Raw genomic sequence first — 21,011 nt, forward strand, 5'->3', positions numbered from 1 at the left:
TCCCGCTGCTATCCACAGCGCCCCCTTTCGGTAGTAAATTTTAAAAGTCCCAGCAAGCTTAGCGGTTCCAACATGTCGGGCCGGTATCTGACCCACAGTCAACGAGTTCTTCGTTTGTACAAGAAATCCTTGCGCCATTTAGAATCATATTGCCATGCAAGGTGAGTAGGGTTACCACCTTTCAAATAACTAAAACACAAAGTAAGACGTCACACTATATCGTTCGTTTGTTGTCGATATACCAAAAGTACTTCACGTACCGGTGGCTCCCTCGCCGGCTCCCAGGTCACTCGAGTCGTTGGGGTCAAAGTAAATGCAATGTTTTGCACGTAAACGTCCCTTTCTCGTTACACTTTCATTTATTTCCAGAATATTGCCTGAGTAGGATAAACATTCATCAGAGTGGATTCGATCGAAGTGTTTAACTGAGTTAAACCGGCAGATACCATTGTGACATTGGTTTTACTTAGTAGCAAGCAATACACCATAGAAGTCAAGATCACGGTTTATAATCAAATAGTGCAGTGTGTATTATAGAAACCCCAGAGATCAAAAGCGATCACAAAACAAACTTGTGAAAGAAATAAGGTCTGACAATTTTTTTACCATCAGAAAGAGAGTAAAGGAGTGTTTTAACGGTTTAATATGATGAGTTAAAATACAGTAACTGTCACTTGTCTTACATCTGCTGTATGCCAGGGCTGTATGCTGCTGTTGAACTCTCAAGCTCCAAAATTTTTGTCTAGTGTAAAATGATCAAACATCGAAACTGGAGCGGTCTTGAAAATGAAAGTTAACCTGTTAATGGTCAAATTAAGTTAACATATGTTCATATGGTAACAGGAGAAAAATCAAATAATTCCATAGCATGATATTTTCTGCGATTCCGTAACACTTTATTCTTTCATCATAGTGTTTTGTTTGTCTATCTGTCTGTCACAGACATAAATTCAGGTACCATGCAACGTTACTGAGAGCTCGTTTTGATGAGAAAAAAGATGAAAAGGATTTGGTGAAAGCAGCCAGGTATCTACAAGAAGGAGAAGAAGAGTTCTGGAAGAAGCAACATCCACAACCATATATATGTAAGCTGTGCATAGAACTATACACTTGAATCATATAAGTTTTTCATGATATTTGAATTTATTACCGTTACAAGGGTTAAAGGCATTGCTCACGATCCCTGGGATCGCCTTTGTTCTAGTCTGTAAGAGGATTACGGAGGTGTGATAGCCTTTTGTTTTCCATTGAAATTGTAATCAGGTTGGTAAATTTTCTGATGAGACAATCTGGTGCCAACACATGCCTTTAAGTAATGTAGTTTAGAGTGGAGAGCAAAACTGGATTTCATTCTCTGTCAGAGATTCACCAAAATATTTAAATAACAGTAGAAATTTATAATTTTGTCAAACTATACAAAATATAAAAATTAGGACAAATATGCCAAGTAGTTACATATGTTTCTTTTTCATCCTGTAGTCATTGACTCCCCTGGAGGTACAAGGTTTGAAAGGGATTTACCACCACCAGAATGGGTTAGTTGACCTTTATCTATGTCTGTAGATGTTTCCCCGTTATCCCACAATGCATTGCTGTGGCTGTATCAAACACCGTATATATATATATATATATATATATATATATATATATATATATATATATATATATATATATATATATATATATATATATATATATATATATATATATATATATATATATATATATATATATATATATATATATATATATATATAAACGGTAAAAATTGATAACACCTGTATGGAAATCTTCAAATAATATATATATATATATATATATATATATATATATATATATATATATATATATATATATATATATATATATATATATATATATATATATATATATATATATATATATATATATATATATATATAATTTGTAAATGACTTGTGTATTTTGTATCCATTAGTGATGAAAATAGGTCCGGGTGTAACCTGCCATAGTGTTCTATGAGCAATATACCTTGCGGCTAATACATGTAGGTTCTAAGAGTAACGTACGCTTTGTATACCAAAGCGCACACAGCATTATGGAACTGGTAAAATAACTACTGGCAGACATACAATGTGTGATATTTTAATAACTAAACAACCCCTATGATACATTTTAATCCTCTTTCTCCAAAGTTGTATTTATTTCTATGGTTTGTCTATGGAACCTGGTAGAAAGAAGATTAAAGAATATAGTCATGATTGTGCTGACAATATGAAAATTAATTAGTACCCTGTAAATTAAACAACCATCGAAAAATAAAATTGAATTGAAATATGTAGAAATACATAGAGTCTCCCTGATACGTATACACATCGTTTCTACAGTACTTGTGCAAGCAGTCACAATTAGGGATGCCACTCATTCAAATAAATAGTTCATCTTGATTTATGATTTGTTTTCCCTGAACAGGTGTTAGATTATTGGCACCCATCGGAAAGAGCCATCTACCCGGAATATTTTGCCAAATATGAGAAGAGAAAACAGTGGGAAAAGGATAGGTGGGACAGGCTTATCGAGGAGGAGAAACAATACCTTAGCAACAAGAAAGGCAAAGAGAGTGAAGTCTAGCGTATGAGATATGGTGTGAGTGGAGACAGGAGACTGGCAAAGATCTAATTCAGCATCTTCTTGCAGAAAATATTCACCAAGAATAAGCACTTAAAGTTCAGTTGTTTTAGTACCATGCGAACAAAGTTTCTTCTGCTAGAATGGCTGAACTGAAGATTGGCATTTCATTGTAATTTCAATGTAGAAACTTTCTTTCAGACCAAACCAGTACTTGCCACACATTACTTCTTTCACTGTTGTCTGTGGCTAGTCTTCCCAAAGAAAATCTGAATCGTAACAAGGAATTGCTATGTTTGTTGTGCATGCAAAACTGTAGATATCTGCTACCACGGCGTATTCTTGGCAAACGTACGATAGTTTTGGAATGTTTTTTTCCTCCAAATATTCTATTCATTTGCTCCTGTTGTTGACAAGCTTGTGCACCCTTGATTTCTTCATCCATGCGAAGTGTATAATTGTGTGATAATATTACCAATTGGAAAATATACCATTGTATTTGTGACAAACAAAATGTCTCATGTGAGTGACATTCTCTATGCTCATAAAAACATTGCCCTTCTAGTTTCTTCAGAAAGTGCACATGAATAAAAATCATTAATTTTCAAAGGGATATAATTTCACTATTTTGATGTTTGAGACATATCACTGGATTTTAAGTTCACTAATTTTCCCAGAAAAATGATAGATTCTCTTGTTATTTAACATTTTCACCGGAATTTAACCTAAAGGATTTCATGAAAAATAGCAAAATTAAATCCCAGTGCATAATTAATGCTTTTGCAGTTCAGTCATACAGATATGGACTTTCAGATAGTTCCCTTTCCTATATATATTAAGGCTATTGTCTGGGCTATTTTAAAACACTAACCGTGTAGTACCTTGTTTTCAGAGTTTGTCATCTTTTTGTTGCAGTAGATGGTAAAATGCAGTGCAAGGGGAAAACCGGATATTCGATTGCCATGGCGACAATTTCAGGGTTAAAAATATGAGGAAATTTGTGGCAAAGATATCTATTGAACGAAAAGTCATACAACAACCGAATTTTTTCTGTAGCATTCAGATGTATATGTATTACAATATAAACCTAAATCTATGACTGTATAAGATGTCAATATAAATTAAATCATAGTCATCTCGGTAAGATTGAAAAAATAATAAATTTCACAACTTTCTGTCAAGTTTCTACTATGACATGATTGGATGACCTTGTTTTTTGAAGTTTATTTTGTAAAGTATTTAATTTCACATATGTTGGCTGATTTTCATTGCATTCCAACCATTCTTTCAAGAGTTATTACTGCCACAAGAAACGAATGCAGTACAAAACACAATTGTTAGGAGTATTGGATTGAAATGTTTACAACATAAAGGTGATACTCATACTTCATGCAAAGTTTACGACCTCAAAATAGGGTATTGGACAAGTTTAAATTGTCAGTTAGAATTCTATTTACAAAAGCCTGGTTGTAATTGCTTTCTAAGTGAAAAATGAACTGTTAATTATCAAAAAAACATTGATTTTATAATCAGCATGATAATGAAATTCATGTGAGATTCTTTACTTGTTATGTATATGGACACCATAACGTCTAATATGGTTTGTTTTCTGGTTTAATTGCTATACCTGAATGCAAATCTTCATATGCCTTACAGTAATATCCACACAAAATATAAAACAGAATCATTTGTTGCAAATTTCTTCCCGATTACTCATTGATCTGGCTTTTTTAGACTGCAATTAGTCTCAAACTCACAATTTCCACAACGCCATATTTTTACCTCTGAAAAGCTGCTTCAATAAGCAAGCAAATGGTCACTACTTCATACATGATGCCATAACTCAACAAAGTTTTTAGGCAACCAAAAATAGCGAGTTACCTGTTTTGAATATATAATTAGACTAAATAAATTTGACCAGGGTCAGTGGGAAAAAAAACGCGATTTTTCTCGATTTTAGTTAATATTTTTTGAAGAATGATATAGCTTATTTGAAAGTATACATGTCGAGGGTGACAATGAATGAAAAAAATAAAATTAGATTTTTGAGCATTCTGACCGACATTAGCCCAGACGATGGCCTTAAATTATATATGGCATTAGGGCTCTAACAAAACTTGTCCCATCTCAAAATTTGCATCTCCCAAACAAGAAAAGAGGCAAGTCTTTTGACTTTGTATTAAATACAATTTATTTGATTTTCTCATAAGGCTTCCTCAAATTGAGCATATTTTACTGCGAAGTATCCATGGATTTATTACCTTACACTCGTATAACAGAGTAAAGTGGAAAGAAATTGCTGGCAGTGCCACCAAAGCATTCAAATCAATCAGGCTGTGAAGTATAACCAGCTGAAGGCCACAGATGGTGATTCATATCCCCCACCGAAAAAAAAGATATGAGAAAAAATTTAACAAGATGAATTGACACGGCAAATCACAACAAAACAATTGCTCATAGATCATAGGTTGTTTAGGATAACTTTTCCCATCTTCCAGTTGTCCGAGACTTTCATCTTCGGTACAACCCCATAATTGTTGAACCATAGGCAGGTCAAATTGGCGTACAGGGAAATATTCATTGAATGACATAATTATCAATTGGAGCCATGAGAATCTGGCTCAATTTCATTAGGAAATTTGCTTCAGGCGTGTGTTACTCCTTTTTAAGTCCAGGGACAACATTTGAAAGCATAACAACTTCCGAGTCACTGCTTGAAGAATCAGAATCACTACTTTCTGAGTATTCTCCAAGACCTGGCAAAATTCCAATGACAGACGCTCTGGGATTACCAGATAATCCACTGGATTTTGCCATGTCATTATCTTGGGACACATTTTCAGATTGTTCACTTTTCTTGTCATCTTGTGGTGGTGGTGTCTCTGGAGTATCCGTTTTTTGCACAGTTGAACCATCGGACAATTTTGATTTCTTGTCTGGACTTTCCTCACTGCTGCTCCTGTGGAATATAAAAAGATAATATGTTGGTATCAAAGCTGTAATACAGAATCTCTTATAGAAATCCTTTAAGGTAGTGTGCACCTCGAAAGTGAAAGACTTAAACTTTTGCTCAAACTTTCCAAAACAAAACTTTTAAAGGGATACAGTCATCAGAACTACGCATGTGCAAGTTTCTTGTTTACAGACAATGTATTTTGTGCATGATATCTAGATGCACCTCATCGTCATAGCTGCAACATTTAAAGTATGCTATGTAGATTATGACAAACATGTTTTAACTTTCATCAATCACCATTGTACCTTGGATACATTGTTTTCATTGGTCGTATGGGTCCCATGCAACCTTTGAGAGCAGTTCCGACGACTGTATCCCTTTAACCACTCTCTTACCAAATCAACAATAAAAATCAGGGCTCACCGTCTAAAGTTTGGAACAAGCGAAAAAACTGCCCAACATTTTGCGGTATTTGAAATCCAAAATGGCCACCATCCCTGTGTTAACTCTAAAGGGGGGAAAATCAACTTTTGATTTTCGAAAAACTAAGATAGTGAACGTTTTCTCTTTCTCCAAGAGCTTTAAAATGAACCCTCACAAGTGATAGATCAGAAATTTGAGAGTCTGATTATCTGTCCCTGAGGTGTGTGTTCTACCTAACTGCACTTTATTACCATAGAGAGGGGCTATGCTCTATATGCATCCTATCTTTGGTATATTTCATTTGCTTCATTCAACATTTTTGCTCCAAAGTACAACAGGTACTGAGGAATCTGTTGGAGAAGTCAATTTGTCTCTGTTGAACTACTTCCATCCTCAGAAGATCAAGGGTAATATCACACAGCATAGTACCACCACCACCACAGTGCTAATCCAGCAGCACAGTGCATGAAGTTGGTTTCAGTTAACTTTGTGATAATTCAGCTTAGTGATCATGTGAACATCAGCTATATCTTTTACGCACTGTTGGATGAATCTCTGTTATTCAGCGGAGGTGGTTGACAGGAGGCAACGTGACCAAAGGAATTTTTTCAATAGTATTACCACAAAATTTTAGTTCTGCTGTCGGTAAAGTCTCAGGTTGATAATATGCATGGGAATGACTCTATGAAATAAAACTGGGTATGACATCAAGGTTTACATGAAACTTGTCAGAAAGAAATCTGATACTCAGACACAAAACACAAACTTGTTCAGCTTGTTAAGAGGTTGAGGTTGTCAATCACAGGCATAACATGAATCTTGCAGGTATTGATGGCAATCCAGTGAGGGAACACTTTATTTTATCAAAACATTTTCACGAGATTTCATATTACTGCTCTTCCAGTTTATTGGAATGCTATGATGCATAATTATCAGTTGCACATTCTATGAGTGACAATCTTAACTCTTCCACAGTCAGTAAAATTGCATTGATAATTCTGGCGTTATCAGCCCATGTTACATGTGTTTGTCACTGCGGAATGCAATCAAACCATAGCCCCTCGAGATGAGCAAACACAATATTTTGAGACTGAAAATGCTACCAGCAATATGTATCTTCAGTACTATGTGACAGTCAATAGAAACATCAAGGTGATATTCAGGAGGCTTAGCAGTATGTCAATAGTAAGTACTGGGTAGTTACAACTACTTTGGACTTGGGCTGTAGTGTTTGCTGTACACAACAACTGCAGCAAACTTGACAACATGTCAAAAAAAAGAACAATCAGTATGTATAATTTCTCCTGAAATCTGTTTATCAATTATTATATCATACCAGTATATTGATGGCGCAAATACAGCAATCTGATTGGTTGAGATGCAAAAAGAACCGTGGTATATTGGCGATATACCACGGCTGGCATAACCGCGAGCTCTCAGCTTGAGCAAAAATCTGTTTTTGTCGTTCATCGCCAGAATTTCAATATACTGTTATGATATAATAGCAATAAATCACACCCAGCAACGGTATACCACTCAATTTTGACCAGTTCACTTCATGTATGCACTCGCTATTGCTCGTGCATATATGTCAAGAACTGGTCAAAATCTCGTGGTATACCGTCGCAGGGTGTGCTTTATTGCTTAAGTACTCCACTGATACTCCATCATGACAAGCTGAAATACAAAGGTGATATTCCAGTTGTTGCTGGTGTACTATACAGTCTAGCTGGTTGAAGTTGTATGTGATTGTGTGAGTCCCGCTCCAGCATGTCTGGGAACCTCTACTTTTTAACAACTCTTGTCTCTGGGACTACTAGGAAATAAAATTGACATTAAAACCCTCTTTGAAATACGTGAGAGTCGTTTTAGAAACACAGATTGGTCATCAGTAATGCACAGCAAGATAAATCAATAAATCAGACACAAGAAGAGCTATGTATTTGCCGCGTACACAAATAATAACGACTTGTCAAGGACGAATGCATATAATTACCGTTTCCTTTTGACTGCACCAGCAAGCAGAGCCATTTGAGACTTCCTGTTTCCACTGGTAATCGGTTTCCTGTCTCCTGGCTTAGAAGCTGAGGGTAGCCTTTCCTTCACATCTATGACAGATGTCACAGACTCTTGGGACAAAAAGTCAAGGACTGATAATCTATGCCGTGTCTATTTTGGTTGCTTACTTTGCCTGCCTTGCTAGGAGTGTTAAGTTTCTTATATTAGAGAGAACTTTAAAATTCCCATGTCCTCATTATGTGCCATATTTCTGAGAGCCTCAGAATAAATGTGTGTGTGAGCTGGAAAGGGCTACATTTGCAGATGTTGCAAACAAACATGCATCATGTCACAGTCCCTCTATCCACGTGATCATGTACACTATATTCCTCACCAAATTTGTATGGCTGGCAGAACAGCGCCCTCTATGTTCTCACACTGGTATACTTTCCTCCGTGCAATCGGCATAAAATCAGTGAACAGGAGATGATTAAAGTCTTAATTTGATTTATAGACACAAAAATATATGACCATTTCTAATCAATGCCAACTTGAGGATTTTGCCTATCTTACCTTTATTGTGTGTGCATTATTGTATGGGCCAGTGCATTTTTTAGTGAAACTCTATGATTAGTTTCATAGACGCCAAAAAAGGGCGATGAATTTTCCCAGAGAGTTACATGTAGCACAGATAGTTGCATTCCTTTCAAAATTAGTTTACCGGTAAACTAGGGGACAATTGCTGCATCTCTAGATAATACTTTTGGCATTACTTTTTGTGCTATTAAATGCATTTTTCCCTTCACCCAGAGTATGTTGAAACGCATTGGCATTGCAAATACACCACAACGTGCACAATATGCAGTGTTGTTAATGAATTCTAGCACAGACTAAAATTCACTTCTGAACAATAACTTTGGACATTCCAAACATACAGGCTACATTGACAAGTTAAATACTAGATATTTCAGTATGCTCTTGGGAATATTTTACAGACAGAGCTGAAACGGTGGAAAATACATCAAAATTTTAAACTACCGGTCATTAATGGAGCTTTAAGAGATCGTATTCTCTTATAAAACTTTACAAGGAATTTTTCTCAGTGTTCAGAATTTTCAGATATATTCAGCATCAAAATCAAAAGCTTGGGGAACTTACTGTACATTTATTGCCATAAGCGTCTTCTACTACAAAAGAGTACATTTTAAAGTTAATGAAACTTCAACATTCATTAATAATCTTTCTTTTCAAGATTTTGTGCTACTGCATGGTATGAGTTTTCAAAGTTGTCTGAAAACCCACTCTACCATAACAAACTTCAAGGAACATTTACAAAGTTCATATGACATCTGCAAAATTCAAGTGGTATCTACAAAGACAGGAAATCAAAGGATATCTTGTACTCTTGAAGTATTGCTTCCTCTTCTGATAACCGTCTCTTTTCAATTTGCATTTGTTGCTGGGAGACATGATCTAAGAACTTGGACTCGTCGTCATCTAGGCCTTTGTAAATCATATTCTCTGTGAAAAGAAAGAAACTTTTCATAGAATCATTTTCTTCTGTTTACATTTTAATGTGCAATTTAACACAATCTTGGCAGTACCGTTACAAGAACTTGTAAATCCATGACATCCCTTGTGAGATACTAGTAACCCATAGAGACACCACATGGTACTTGTAGATAATGATATGTATAATTCATGCTTTTTCATTTTCACAACTTCTTTAATCATATTTCTCAAACAAATTTGGTGCAACAGTGGCTCAAATGTACAATCTCAAAGCACTGTTCTGATCACATTACAAAAAGTCACTTGAATACTTACTGAATTTAAACTTTTCATCATATTCTTCTTGCTTTTTATCTTTCTGTTCTTGAAGTTGTTCATACAATGACCTTGGATCATACTCCTCTTCTGGACATTCTGAAAGGCACACAATGTTGGAAGGAATTTTTTAAGACTTTTTGGCAAAAGTTTTCTGGAGCCCTTGAGACAATTCAAAGTTTCTTGAAAGTAAAGAAGGAAGCGGAAAACAAGATTACTGTTCAAATTGCAAAATGACTGTGCATACCAGTGACCCAACATGTACATCTGGAATTGAAGGTTTTTTATTACTCTCCTTTCAATCATCACAGGGGACTATAACCCTTTCTACATTATAGCTTTCTTTCATTATAGTTGAATAGTTCTGAGTGGACCTGAAGAGGAGAATAGACTGAAAAGTTCAGAAGCTACATGTAGGCTTTCAGTTTCTAATTCTTATGAAACACATGTATACACCCTGTTACAGTGTTCACTAGTCCACTGGTTACGGATCTCATACCAATCCGGGTCACTTACACCTATCCTACAGTTTTATCAGAAAAGATGGAACAAGAAGCTTGGAGATAGCGTACATGTACATGTATGGTAAAAAGGGTTCAGGTATCCTAATGAGTTAGCTAATATGATACATCAGCGATAATGAAACACTATGCCAGGAAAATTTGGAATAAAGATAACCACATTGTCTGCCACTTTTTGATGTACACAGCGAATATTAATAATGATTGTCCAATCTCTTACACTGTCACTGTCATTTTTTTACATTAACCCTTTTCCTGCCAGACAGTATTAAGACTATTACTTCCCCATCAGCCAAGTCAGTAAAAAGCGGTATTGAGCCCAAACATGACGTATTTTCACCCGCTTGGCTTGGTATATTATAGCATCTTTAATCCAAAAAAATCAAGTTTACAGTATTTATGTTTTCAACAGCCTTAAAATGTACAGTATTATGTTAAAATACACCATATGGAATATGTTGTGTTTCATTAATTTTAACCATCTTGACCTGATGGTGAAATATGAACTTGGTAGGAAAAGGGTTAAGGTAGAAAGCTCCTCGGCAACAGATAGTCAGACTCTCAATTCTTTTCTGATCTACCACTTGTGGGGGCTCATTTTAAAGCTCTAGGAGAAAGAAAAACTTTCATCAGCTTAGTTTGTTGAAAATCCAAAATTTAATTTCAACTCCAATAGAGTTAACACAGGGATGGCAGCCATTTTAAATTTTAAATATCGCAAAATGTTGAGTAATTTGTTTCGCTAGTTCATAACTTTGCATGGTGATCCCCAATTTTATTGCTGATTTGGTAAGGGAATGGTTGAAAGTTTCATTCTGGAAAGTTTGAGCAAAAGTTTAAGTCTTTCACTTTTGAGGCGCATACTACCTTAAAATGCATTCAAGTGCACGGTAGGTTATGGTAGGTTCAGCCAATAGAAACCATGTTTACGGGATCTGTGTTTTCAGGGGCCTTCATATGTTCAACTCTTTATTAAAATGCAACATAGGGAACATGCTACATGCCTCAGTGGTTTTAATAACTAACTTGATCTGATTGTGATACATTAAAGTTGGCAGGATAAGGGTTAACTTTAATATGCCATAAAATGGAGCTAATTCAGAGATATATGGAGATACGATTGCAATAGCCCTGCGGTACATACTGCCAGCACATTGCACCGATGCAGAGATAAAATTATTTTGTCAAAGAGACCTATTTTGAGTAGACTGTAGTGACACATTAATTTAGCTATTGAGAGTTCACTGGTAGACATTATCAGAATCATAAAACAGAAATACATATGGCAGTTGTAGATTTCCTGATGAATAAATGCATGTTTTCTTTACCTTCAGGTTGATCTGCTGTCCTAACTTTCTCCCACTCTTCTTGTCGTTTCTTCCTTTTCTCTTCCACCTCAGTCTCCGAAACAAATGACTTGAAGCTCATCCTGTCAGCAAATTTACAGGGGGGGGGGTCTCTGTAACACCTGTAAGTTGCAAAAGAAGTGACATACATGTACTTGCTGGTATTTGAAAGTGCTGAACTTCAAGTGTTTGCAATTTATGGTTACTGAGTTGATTTAAAGGACAACTATCCATCTTTGACAAATTGTAAGCGATACAAAAGTATATGTGCATGTCTGGAAATTCTGGTAATCCGACCTACCCTATTTCAAACAACGGTCCCTCCACAATGAAGTCCAACTCTTAAACTTTTTTCCCTTACTTAAAGTTCACAGATGATTTTGCCAACTTTTACAGTTTTTTGATGGGTGGTGCCAAGCTGAAATGAACATTTAAAAGCTTCTAAACGGATGTACCCTATTTACTGTGACTTCAAAGTGTTTTCCATGCAATATAAGACGAAATTCCTTGTATTTTGTAACAGTGATTCAAAATAAAGTCCTCAGAAGGCCATATACAATGAGATATGCTTACAAAATTACATGAGGTACAGTCCCTCATGCTGTATGCCATATTGACTTCCCTATATTGCACACATTGATGGTTGTGAAAAGCATCATACACTTAACTGCAATAGAGCATGTACAAGTACATACCTAGTCTTAATTTTGTGCTATTTTTTTGTTAAAATGAGGGGCTGATATGCAGCAGCTCAGAAGGTTATAGCTGAGTGGATATTTTCAATTTCTCAATTTGCACGCAAATTTGACCTATAACCATTTACAATGCTTTAATATGTAATTTTGTTTTAACTGAAGTCCTGGGATATCTTGTAATTTAGATGAATGAGAAAATAAACAACACGATGCAGTTACTGTTTCCTTGTTTTTTTCTCAGGCTGAGGACTGAGTGGTTCAGTGATGTTTAGGAGAGCACTGTCCTACACTGTGTCATTCGTTCAGGCAAAGGATTGCATTGCCCACTGTTGAAGTCATGGAGGTACCTCCGTTGTTGAGGTCTATGTGTTCATTGCTGTTCTGTGTTCAGTCAGTCAGAGGTCTGTTTGTTTTCCATTTCGAAACAAGAGACGGAATAGACAAAATTCAAGTTACTAGCTACATCAAGTTACAATTACATCGCTATGAACTTTATAGGGCCCAGTACAGCACGATCGAGACTGCCATTATACACTCGACAATGCGTGTTCCCTACGATATAATGAACCATTGCCTCATCATCTGTGGGGTCTTCTCCCTGGGCCTACTACAAGTTGGTGAGTGGTTTCACCGTATTAGTAGAACACACCTGCACCTACCGTGTCGTGCGATACTCTGGATTTTCGAGAGAGAGAGAGCCCGTACTATATTCCTATGACATGCTGCAAGTCTGGCGTTCACAGGGCCCGAGAAGGAGGACCAGGGTACAATGTTTCCGTATGCTTTCAAACGACCAAGTACGTTTGACCTATGACCTGGCTATGGTCACCTGTACCATAGGCTCGTTCGAGGACAAACTATCGTAGCCAAAACAAAGTTGGTCCAAAACTTTCCAAAAGTTCATCATCACCAACGTATACTCCATCATTGAATCAGACGCGTTTTTGTTTCAACCTGCAGTCTCCTTTGGGATGTCCCGATCCATGTACTTACTCAAAAATTAAGTCAGTCTATTGCTCGTGATCTCGTGGGTTTTTCGGTGAAGTTGACATAAATTTATTTCCTGTTTCTTATTTGGAGAATTTCTAAAGTTAAATCATCACATTCCCAAAGTTTTGTGACATTGGTTTGCAAACTGTACGCACAGTATTGATCAACATAATATAATTCTCTTTTTAGTCCAACACGTTTCTATTGTAGTTATTATTATGGCTTCATATTGCTTGAAAATTTTGATGAGTTTTGTATGGGGATTTTTGTCATAAAAAGGTCGCCTGTAATATTTTCCCGAGATAGCACTTCCCCCTCCATCCCTCCGCAGATGTCCCACGGTCCTCCCTGCAGTTAATAATAAAGACCGAAGACCTCGACCTAATAGAGCTTACGTTTGATTGGCTAGTCGACATTGACATGCGCAGTTGATAATCAAATCATAAATCCGGAAGAGGGTTTTTCGGATAGGCACACGTTTCCAACAGACTTCAGAGAGAGGGTACCTTGATAAGAGCCGGGCTGTGGCACAAAAAACTAGATTCGTGTGAAGAGTTAAACCGAAGACGAAGCAGGCTATCACCACTATAAATGGCAGAGAAAGATGTCACTGCCGAGGGTGGCGGCAACGATGGCCAGCTCAAAGGAATTAAATCAGAAGATGGGAAGAACTTGAAAACTGTAGTCTGTCAGCGTTGCCAATCAAAAGTTTTAAAACCGGAATCGGCAGTCTTTGCACAGACAGAGGTAGGCATTTCGTCAACTTTGACATTTCTCCAATACCTGACTAATGTTTTCTCGTTTCGGATCGAACCATTGATAAATTATTATGATTAGCTGAATATATTACACATTTGTAATCACTTTGAGAACTGCAGAAATTCGAATATAATAATAAATTAACATGTGAATAAAGCCTGACAGTCGCTGTAAATGCTGATTTTGTATTGTTTTTGGTCTCTAAAAAATCGTGTCGTCCGCTGATAGTGTCGAAATGATTAAGTATCAGCCATGCTGATACAATACGTTGTATTCAGTATACAATGTTGTTATGGACAAACTAGTTAGTCAAGAAACATATTTACACAATAACATCGAACAATAGAATAACAGGAACACAGGCTGTATTGGCAAATTTGTTGGTTACATGATTTTAATAATAAGCAAGAAATAGTACTTTACAGATAGAATAAAAAAGCTTTAAAAAACGCATCAAGCATGCAGCTAAAAGGAGCTTTTTTATCTCCATTTTAAACTTTGTGAACAGCATTAACGTAGTATACAGACTGTTCTACCTTTTTCGCAGCAAGCACTTCCTATTGTTGGTCAGAAATATGATGCTTGAAACATTGTATGAAAGTGATATCATGGAATATGAAATTATATTGTGAATGTGAAAGAAAAGGGCTTCATGAACAAATATAAAAATCAGTCAAAGAAAATGGTACCAGCCCTTCTAATGTGAATCCATTGTCAATGGGCATTGCCATTCGCCGTGTGTGCTGGGAAAGTTCACATCTCACTGACTGACAACACCTTTTACACAATGTTGTTCGGTACATTTCAATTCATCTACGCATTTTTGACTTTTGTCATGATTCATTTCTTTCTAGCTTTACCTCCCTCATATGAAGAAGAAAGGAGACCCATCTGACCAGTCAGCAGGCGAGACACTGACAGATTTCTGGCTCGTTGACGACATGTTTACCTTTGAGAATGTAGGATTTACCAACACTGTGGAAAACATTAAGTACTTGATTTGTGCAGACTGTGAGGTTGGACCAATCGGATGGCATGACCTGAGGAACAAAAAACAATACTTTGTTGCACTAGACAGAGTCCATCATTCGTAATTTAGCTGTGGCATCACTTAAAGTTCTCTAAGGACTGGGTATGTCGTTTGCAGGGGATTACCAGCAATTTTGGTTAAAGAGCTACAGCCATCAGGTCTGCGCATTTGTGTGATATGGAATGTCAACAATTAAGAGCAGCTTTTGCTCAAATGTGCTTCTTGAACCTCGCGGTTTGACTCAGATTATCAAGAGAACACCAGAATGATCAAATGGATTCCTGTAGAATTGTCAGTGAACAGTTGTAATATACATATAACTTGCTGTTTCAATGTATGGATTAATAGAATCTCACACCCCCAAGGACCTGGGATCAGATTTTTCACACGAGTTGGGGATATTTTGTCTCACAGGAGCCGCAGGCGAGTGTGAGACAAAATATCCCCAAAGAGTGTGAGAAATCTGATCCTAGGCCCTTGTTTGGTGTGTGAGATTCTTTTCTCACATGACCACAAAATGCGTTAAATTCACGTGGGGCATGTACAACATTATCTAAAATCGTGACAACTCTGTCGTCTGCCATTGTACTTTGACCTGCTTACTTTGTGATTCCGGCCCGTGTGTTACTCGTCATGCCGTTGGATAACATTTTGCGCGCGGAATGAAACAGGCTGTCTATCATCCAATTAGAGCTCGTGGAATATTTACTGCAGAGTGTGGGATGATTTCTGAGAGTGGGGGATTGATTTTTCCCACTCCGTCGATACCGCACTCCCAGCGGCCAGGAATGTGAGAATAAGTTGCCCTCATCCAGTTGCCCACAGTGTCAATCAGAGTTCATGGCCATAATCAACCTCTTAGTTTTCCAACACAAGTTTCTTCATAGCTGTAGGATTGTGGGCAGCAATATGACGACATAATTCATCATTGCTCAGTTCAAACATAGGCCATGGTCTCACCTCCAGGGTCCGTTGTTCTAATTGATCTGGACTTACTGCCATTTTGTTGTGATAGATTAGCACTGTTTGTAATATAAAAAGTCATTCATGTACAGACCTGAAAATTGTACCCCTTAACCTTTTCACTATGGTCATATTTTGGTACATCGGCACTGTTTGCAACAAGCAAGGTGGACCCATGTACAGTAAAATGGTTACAAGGTTAAGGAAACCTTTATCACATCACTATGTGTAAAAATTTCATGCTTACTGTGGGAAGGAGTTTTTACCATACAGGGTTGCAGCAGAAAATCCATGAAGTCACCCAGGGAGGCAATATTCATCCTCCTGCAGTCAATGTTAAAACTTCTGTTTTGAAGTTCTGTGACATTGAACTTCAAAGGGTAATGAGACCATTCCATTATATTTTCAACCATTTTGCTTAGAAATTAGTGTACCTGTTTTTGATGTTTATTTTGATATTGATTTTGATAAAAAAGACGACTCTTCCGTTAATTTGCCAGACAATAAGTTAAGGCAAAATTAGAGAACAGTTCTGATCATGTGACTTGGAAATTACTCTTACTTGATAGTTGATGTCTGTATTGCTACTCTGTTTTGGTACTAGTCAAGTTGACGCCCTCAAGGGGAGGCAGGGCCAATTATCAATACAACAGGTGAAATCATGGTTTTCATCCTTGCTCACAGGTGAGCTCATATCATCATGTCGGACATACAGCATTCTGCAGAAATGAGAGCTCAACTCTATTCGGCATCCGTGTCAAGGGAAATTCAACAATCCCGCTTTTGTTCCCAGTCTTGTACCTTGTTTTTGTACATGTAGTGAAATTCTGTGATCATTTCGTAGAATGCTCTGGAAATTAAGCAAAGCAAAGAAATTTCAAAGCATCAGGGTGATTATTAGTCCCCACGGACACCGTCCGGGGGGACTTATAGGTTTGGTCATGTCCGTGCGTGCGTCCGTGCGTGCGTGCGTGCGTGCGTGTGTGCGTCCGTCCGTCCGTTCACACAGATATCTCAGAGATGCAAGAAGCGATTTCATTCAAACTTGGTACAAGGATTACTTCATATGTCATACAGATGCACGTCAATTTGTTTTGGGATACGATCCAATATGGCCGCCAGGCGGCCATTTTATTACGATTTTTTCATGTACAGAGCCATAACTCAGACATGTCTCAACCAATTTTATTCAAAGTTGGTACAAGGACATTGACCAATGTCATAGATATGCACGTCAATTTTTTATGTGATACAATCCAATATGGCCGCCAGGCGGCCATTTTATTACGATTTTTTCATGTACAGAGCCATAACTCAGACATGTTTCAACCAATTTTATTCAAAGTTGGTACAAGGACATTGACCAATGTCATAGATATGCACGTCAATTTTTTTTGTGATACGATCCAATATGGCCGCCAGGCGGCCATTTTATTACGATTTTTTCATGTACAGACCCACAACTCAGACATGTTTCAACCGATTTTATTCAAAGTTGGTACAAGGACATTGACCAATTTCATAGATATGCACGTCGATTTGTTTTGTGATACAATCCAATATGGCCGCTAGGCGGCCATTTTATTACAATTTTTTCATATACAGAGGCATAACTCAGGCATATCTCAACCGATTTTATTCAAAGTTGGTACAAGGACATTGACCAATGTCATAGATATGCACGTCAATTTGTTTTATGATACGATCCAATATGGCTGCTGTGTGGCCATTTTGTTACAATTTTTTCATATACAGAGGCATAACTCAGGCATATCTCAACCGATTTTATTCAAAGTTGGTACAAGGACATTGGCCTATGTCATACATATGTACGTCGATTTTTTATGTGATACAATCCAATATTGTCGCTAGGCAGCCATTTTATTACGATGTTTTCATGTACAGAGCCATAACTCAGACATATTTCCACCAGTATCATTCAAAGTTGACATTGACCTATTTCATACACGTGCTCGTCAATTTGTTTCACGTCATGTAGCAGTAACATGTCAATTATTGAAGTTTTGTAAGTAGGCTGATATGTCAAGAAATATGTACTGCATCAAATTCATGAAACTTTATACAGATGTTAACCAATGTTAAGCTCACATTCCTTTAACATTAAAAAAGACATTTATCAGTGTCATTTTAATTAATTTGAAATTGCATAAGTAATGAATTTTCCTAATTAGGGTGATATAGCCACAAATTAATACGTCAAATGTGATGAAACTTGATACAGATGTTGATCTCATAGTGTTGTAAATACTGCATCAAACTTTATGAAATATGGTACCAGTGATAATCTGTTAAGTGTTAGAATTGTATGCAAAAATGTTTTGCAACATCCTGTTGATTAATTCCTAGTTGACTCATTTTATGAACTTTAGGATGGTGGCCTACATTGGTTTTATGTTTTCATCACCATGGAACTCACTCTTGGCCATTGAGCGCCATCTGTATCAAAGTATTTTTATCACAGACCTAATTAATGAAGAGGACTCTATCCTCTCTGAGGACATGTAATCAAAGTACCCATTATTAACAAGTGGGGACTGTGTCATCAACGATGACTTGTTGACTCCAGAGTGGAGACAAGACTGGTAGTGAAATATGTAATGTAGGTGCAATAATGTGATAGTGAGCTGTGTCTGTAGAAAAAAAAGATTGATATATTTGAAAAAGCAACCCAGTAGTGCTGTCTTATTTGATACGTCTGTGAAGTACAATAAGGTTAATTTGATGAATGTTGATTTGATGGATTGATATTTGACAATGGCGATGCCAAGTAAATTTTCTGTCATCATTGGAATAAGTTATCTCAGTTCTTGTGCAGAAATGTTTGTATGGGTGTACGTTTTTGTGCAGCTCATGATATCAAAAAATTGTATCAGCACTTCAAATCTGTCCTGTACCTGGTACTCCTCTAGGAGCAAAGGTTTCATTAAATCACTCTTGAAATCTAGAAGTTTTGGTTTGACATTGTTTCGTCTGCTCTGACTTGTGTATTCAAAACTAGGGGTTAAGAAAGTGAAATCAATTGTAGTGGACTTCGCTCCAATACTAGAAAGTTCCAATACTAGAAACAGTTGAGGGCATTGCTTTTGGTTATGCTCCTCAGTTTTGATCAGCTTTCTTTTGCTCAAGTTGAAATGCAACTTCACAGTCAAGTGATTTTTTTAAGGGCATTACCACTAAGTAGTATTTGATAGTTTTTAAGGAACGTAGATACTAGGCATTACTTTTTGTTTTTTCTTTTGTATTTCGGAGTTTCATAGCAATAGCTGATGCTTCACATATATTTTTTTTTTACCTTGCATGCTTTACTTGTCCCTTCAATTGTCATCTGTTGCAAACCTTCAAATCTCTAAACAGAGAATGTGTGCAATCATAAAAGGCATTAAATTAGCTAATAGTGTACGTATAGTTTGAGCTATTGCAGAGATGTGCCTCACATACAGTAATAACCTGCTCACCCCTGTTTTTGTCAGTGAAAGTCCAACTGTACCACTGGAGACAAAAGGACTGGATCAAACCATGTTGGTAAGGAGGTGAAACTGTGTGATCACAGGCATACTCTCTACAATAATTCCAAAGTTTAGTTATTGTGTTTGACTAAGTGTGTTATGATAATTTCATTCGCTTGTTGTAGGTCTGGTTAAGTTCTTCCTTCTTTTGTGTAAAAATAGAGTTACTTTGGAAAGGATATCATGAATTTTATAGTAAATGTAGATGTTTATACATTTTAAAAGTAGATATAAAACACTAGAACACAACTTTAAACACCAAAGGGTTATTTCGCGTCGTTTTTCATACATGATAGCAGTTTAGCACCAGCCTATTTACTTTTACAGAGCAGATGCTTTTATTCATACCAAGATATCGGTATCTAAGAGAATTTAATATATGTATTTGTGAACGTAGTGTATACCCAACACCATTGGAACTAATTTGAGATAATTGGATCTTCATATTTTTTGAATTTCTCAAAAGTGTTTGGTGCCATATAGCTGAATGTTGCAATATTACAAATTAAGCATAAGGACAAGTGTGTAACTCAAAAAGAAAAGCAGATGAGCTTACATTTGCAGGTTAAAATGACCTTACTTTACCATCCAATTATCCCAAATTAGTTTCAATCGTGTTACCCTGAATTGATATTTCAAGCAGTATGTTTCTTGGTAATTCTGTCATAGAGATAGTTCCTTTACATCATGATGTACAGTGCTTTGTATTGTGCTGTATAAACCATACCCTCAGCCAATGGATGTGCCACTTTCTTGGCAAAGAAAACCAAAAGAAGTAACGCAAGCCTTTGGATATCAGTTTGTTTGGTTTATCATGGAAAGGGACCAACATCATCATGTGTTGCTGGCCTGTAGATATGGCTGAAGGCAATGCTTTCTTTCTTGTGTGCAAGTCTGCAAGGTGTCAGTGACCAATGCACATTGACAAAATATTTACTATGTTGAGTCATTTTGATGTCTATTGTCCAGGATTTCCAAGTCAAAAAAGTCCAGGACGTGCATAACAGGGTAATACTGCATGTGAAGACACAAAACCAAGCTAGTGACATTGCAACTTCCATACTCTGAAGACGACATGCTCAGTAGTGAATCTGACATGTAGATTGTTTCAGGAACAACTACTTTCTTTATCATGTAAATTGTAATACGAAGAATAAATAGAGAATGTTCAGGGGAAATTTCTTTAGTTTTATTGTCATTTTCTTGACTGAATGATTCTACTTGTGTTAATGCATTCTGTGGGTTCAGTTGAGAGGTCATGGGGCGCCCTCATACAACTGAATCTTTCAGTTGCCATTGTTTGTGTTGTTGCTGGCCCTACTATTTGGCAGTGGAACCCATCTTCTTTCTTATCATTCTGTACGTAGAC

At 36.7% G+C, this 21,011-nt stretch overlaps 3 protein-coding genes across 4 annotated transcripts; 2 read left to right on the plus strand and 1 right to left on the minus strand.

The window, feature by feature from the left end:
* Positions 1 to 27: 27 nt before the first annotated feature.
* LOC139147471 (NADH dehydrogenase [ubiquinone] 1 beta subcomplex subunit 9-like) lies at positions 28 to 3,811 on the plus strand. Its single transcript, XM_070718580.1, has 4 exons — positions 28 to 161; positions 943 to 1,085; positions 1,480 to 1,535; positions 2,452 to 3,811. The coding sequence occupies exons 1-4, from the start codon at positions 73 to 75 to the stop codon at positions 2,608 to 2,610; spliced, it is 447 nt and encodes a 148-aa protein (XP_070574681.1). The 5' UTR covers positions 28 to 72; the 3' UTR covers positions 2,611 to 3,811.
* Positions 3,812 to 4,773: 962 nt separating this feature from the next.
* Positions 4,774 to 13,186, minus strand: LOC139147470 (PSME3-interacting protein-like). 2 transcript variants are annotated; one of them, XM_070718578.1, is made up of 6 exons: positions 13,033 to 13,186; positions 11,661 to 11,800; positions 9,812 to 9,910; positions 9,381 to 9,505; positions 7,983 to 8,116; positions 4,774 to 5,566 (listed from the first exon to the last, which is right to left on the minus strand). In XM_070718578.1, exons 2-6 carry the CDS (start codon positions 11,758 to 11,760, stop codon positions 5,263 to 5,265), a joined length of 762 nt encoding a protein of 253 aa, XP_070574679.1. In that variant the 5' UTR covers positions 11,761 to 11,800; positions 13,033 to 13,186; the 3' UTR covers positions 4,774 to 5,262. The 2 variants fall into 2 exon arrangements, with proteins under 2 accessions (XP_070574679.1, XP_070574680.1); XM_070718579.1 differs by having other exon boundaries at positions 13,023 to 13,179.
* Positions 13,187 to 13,954: 768 nt separating this feature from the next.
* On the plus strand, positions 13,955 to 15,644 carry LOC139147004 (guanine nucleotide exchange factor MSS4-like). The gene is made up of 3 exons (XM_070717855.1): positions 13,955 to 14,110; positions 14,977 to 15,138; positions 15,567 to 15,644. Exons 1-3 carry the CDS (start codon positions 13,955 to 13,957, stop codon positions 15,642 to 15,644), a joined length of 396 nt encoding a protein of 131 aa, XP_070573956.1.
* Positions 15,645 to 21,011: the final 5,367 nt, after the last annotated feature.

This window comes from Ptychodera flava, chromosome 13 (assembly GCF_041260155.1).
Source record: "Ptychodera flava strain L36383 chromosome 13, AS_Pfla_20210202, whole genome shotgun sequence".
Classification (NCBI taxonomy): domain Eukaryota; kingdom Metazoa; phylum Hemichordata; class Enteropneusta; family Ptychoderidae; genus Ptychodera; species Ptychodera flava.

Coding starts and splice junctions, on each gene's coding strand:
- LOC139147471 (XM_070718580.1), top strand. CDS start 73: ATGTCGGGCCGGTATCTGACCCACAGTCAACGAGTTCTTCGTTTGTAC. Junction 162..942: donor GAATCATATTGCCATGCAAG/GTGAGTAGGGTT, acceptor TGTCTGTCACAG/ACATAAATTCAGGTACCATG. Junction 1,536..2,451: donor ATTTACCACCACCAGAATGG/GTTAGTTGACCT, acceptor TTCCCTGAACAG/GTGTTAGATTATTGGCACCC.
- LOC139147470 (XM_070718578.1), bottom strand. CDS start 11,760: ATGAGCTTCAAGTCATTTGTTTCGGAGACTGAGGTGGAAGAGAAAAGG. Junction 8,117..9,380: donor CAATACTTCAAGAGTACAAG/ATATCCTTTGAT, acceptor TTTTTGTCCCAA/GAGTCTGTGACATCTGTCAT. Junction 5,567..7,982: donor GGTGCAGTCAAAAGGAAACG/GTAATTATATGC, acceptor TATATTCCACAG/GAGCAGCAGTGAGGAAAGTC.
- LOC139147004 (XM_070717855.1), top strand. CDS start 13,955: ATGGCAGAGAAAGATGTCACTGCCGAGGGTGGCGGCAACGATGGCCAG. Junction 14,111..14,976: donor CAGTCTTTGCACAGACAGAG/GTAGGCATTTCG, acceptor ATTTCTTTCTAG/CTTTACCTCCCTCATATGAA. Junction 15,139..15,566: donor TGATTTGTGCAGACTGTGAG/GTTGGACCAATC, acceptor TTTGTCTCACAG/GAGCCGCAGGCGAGTGTGAG.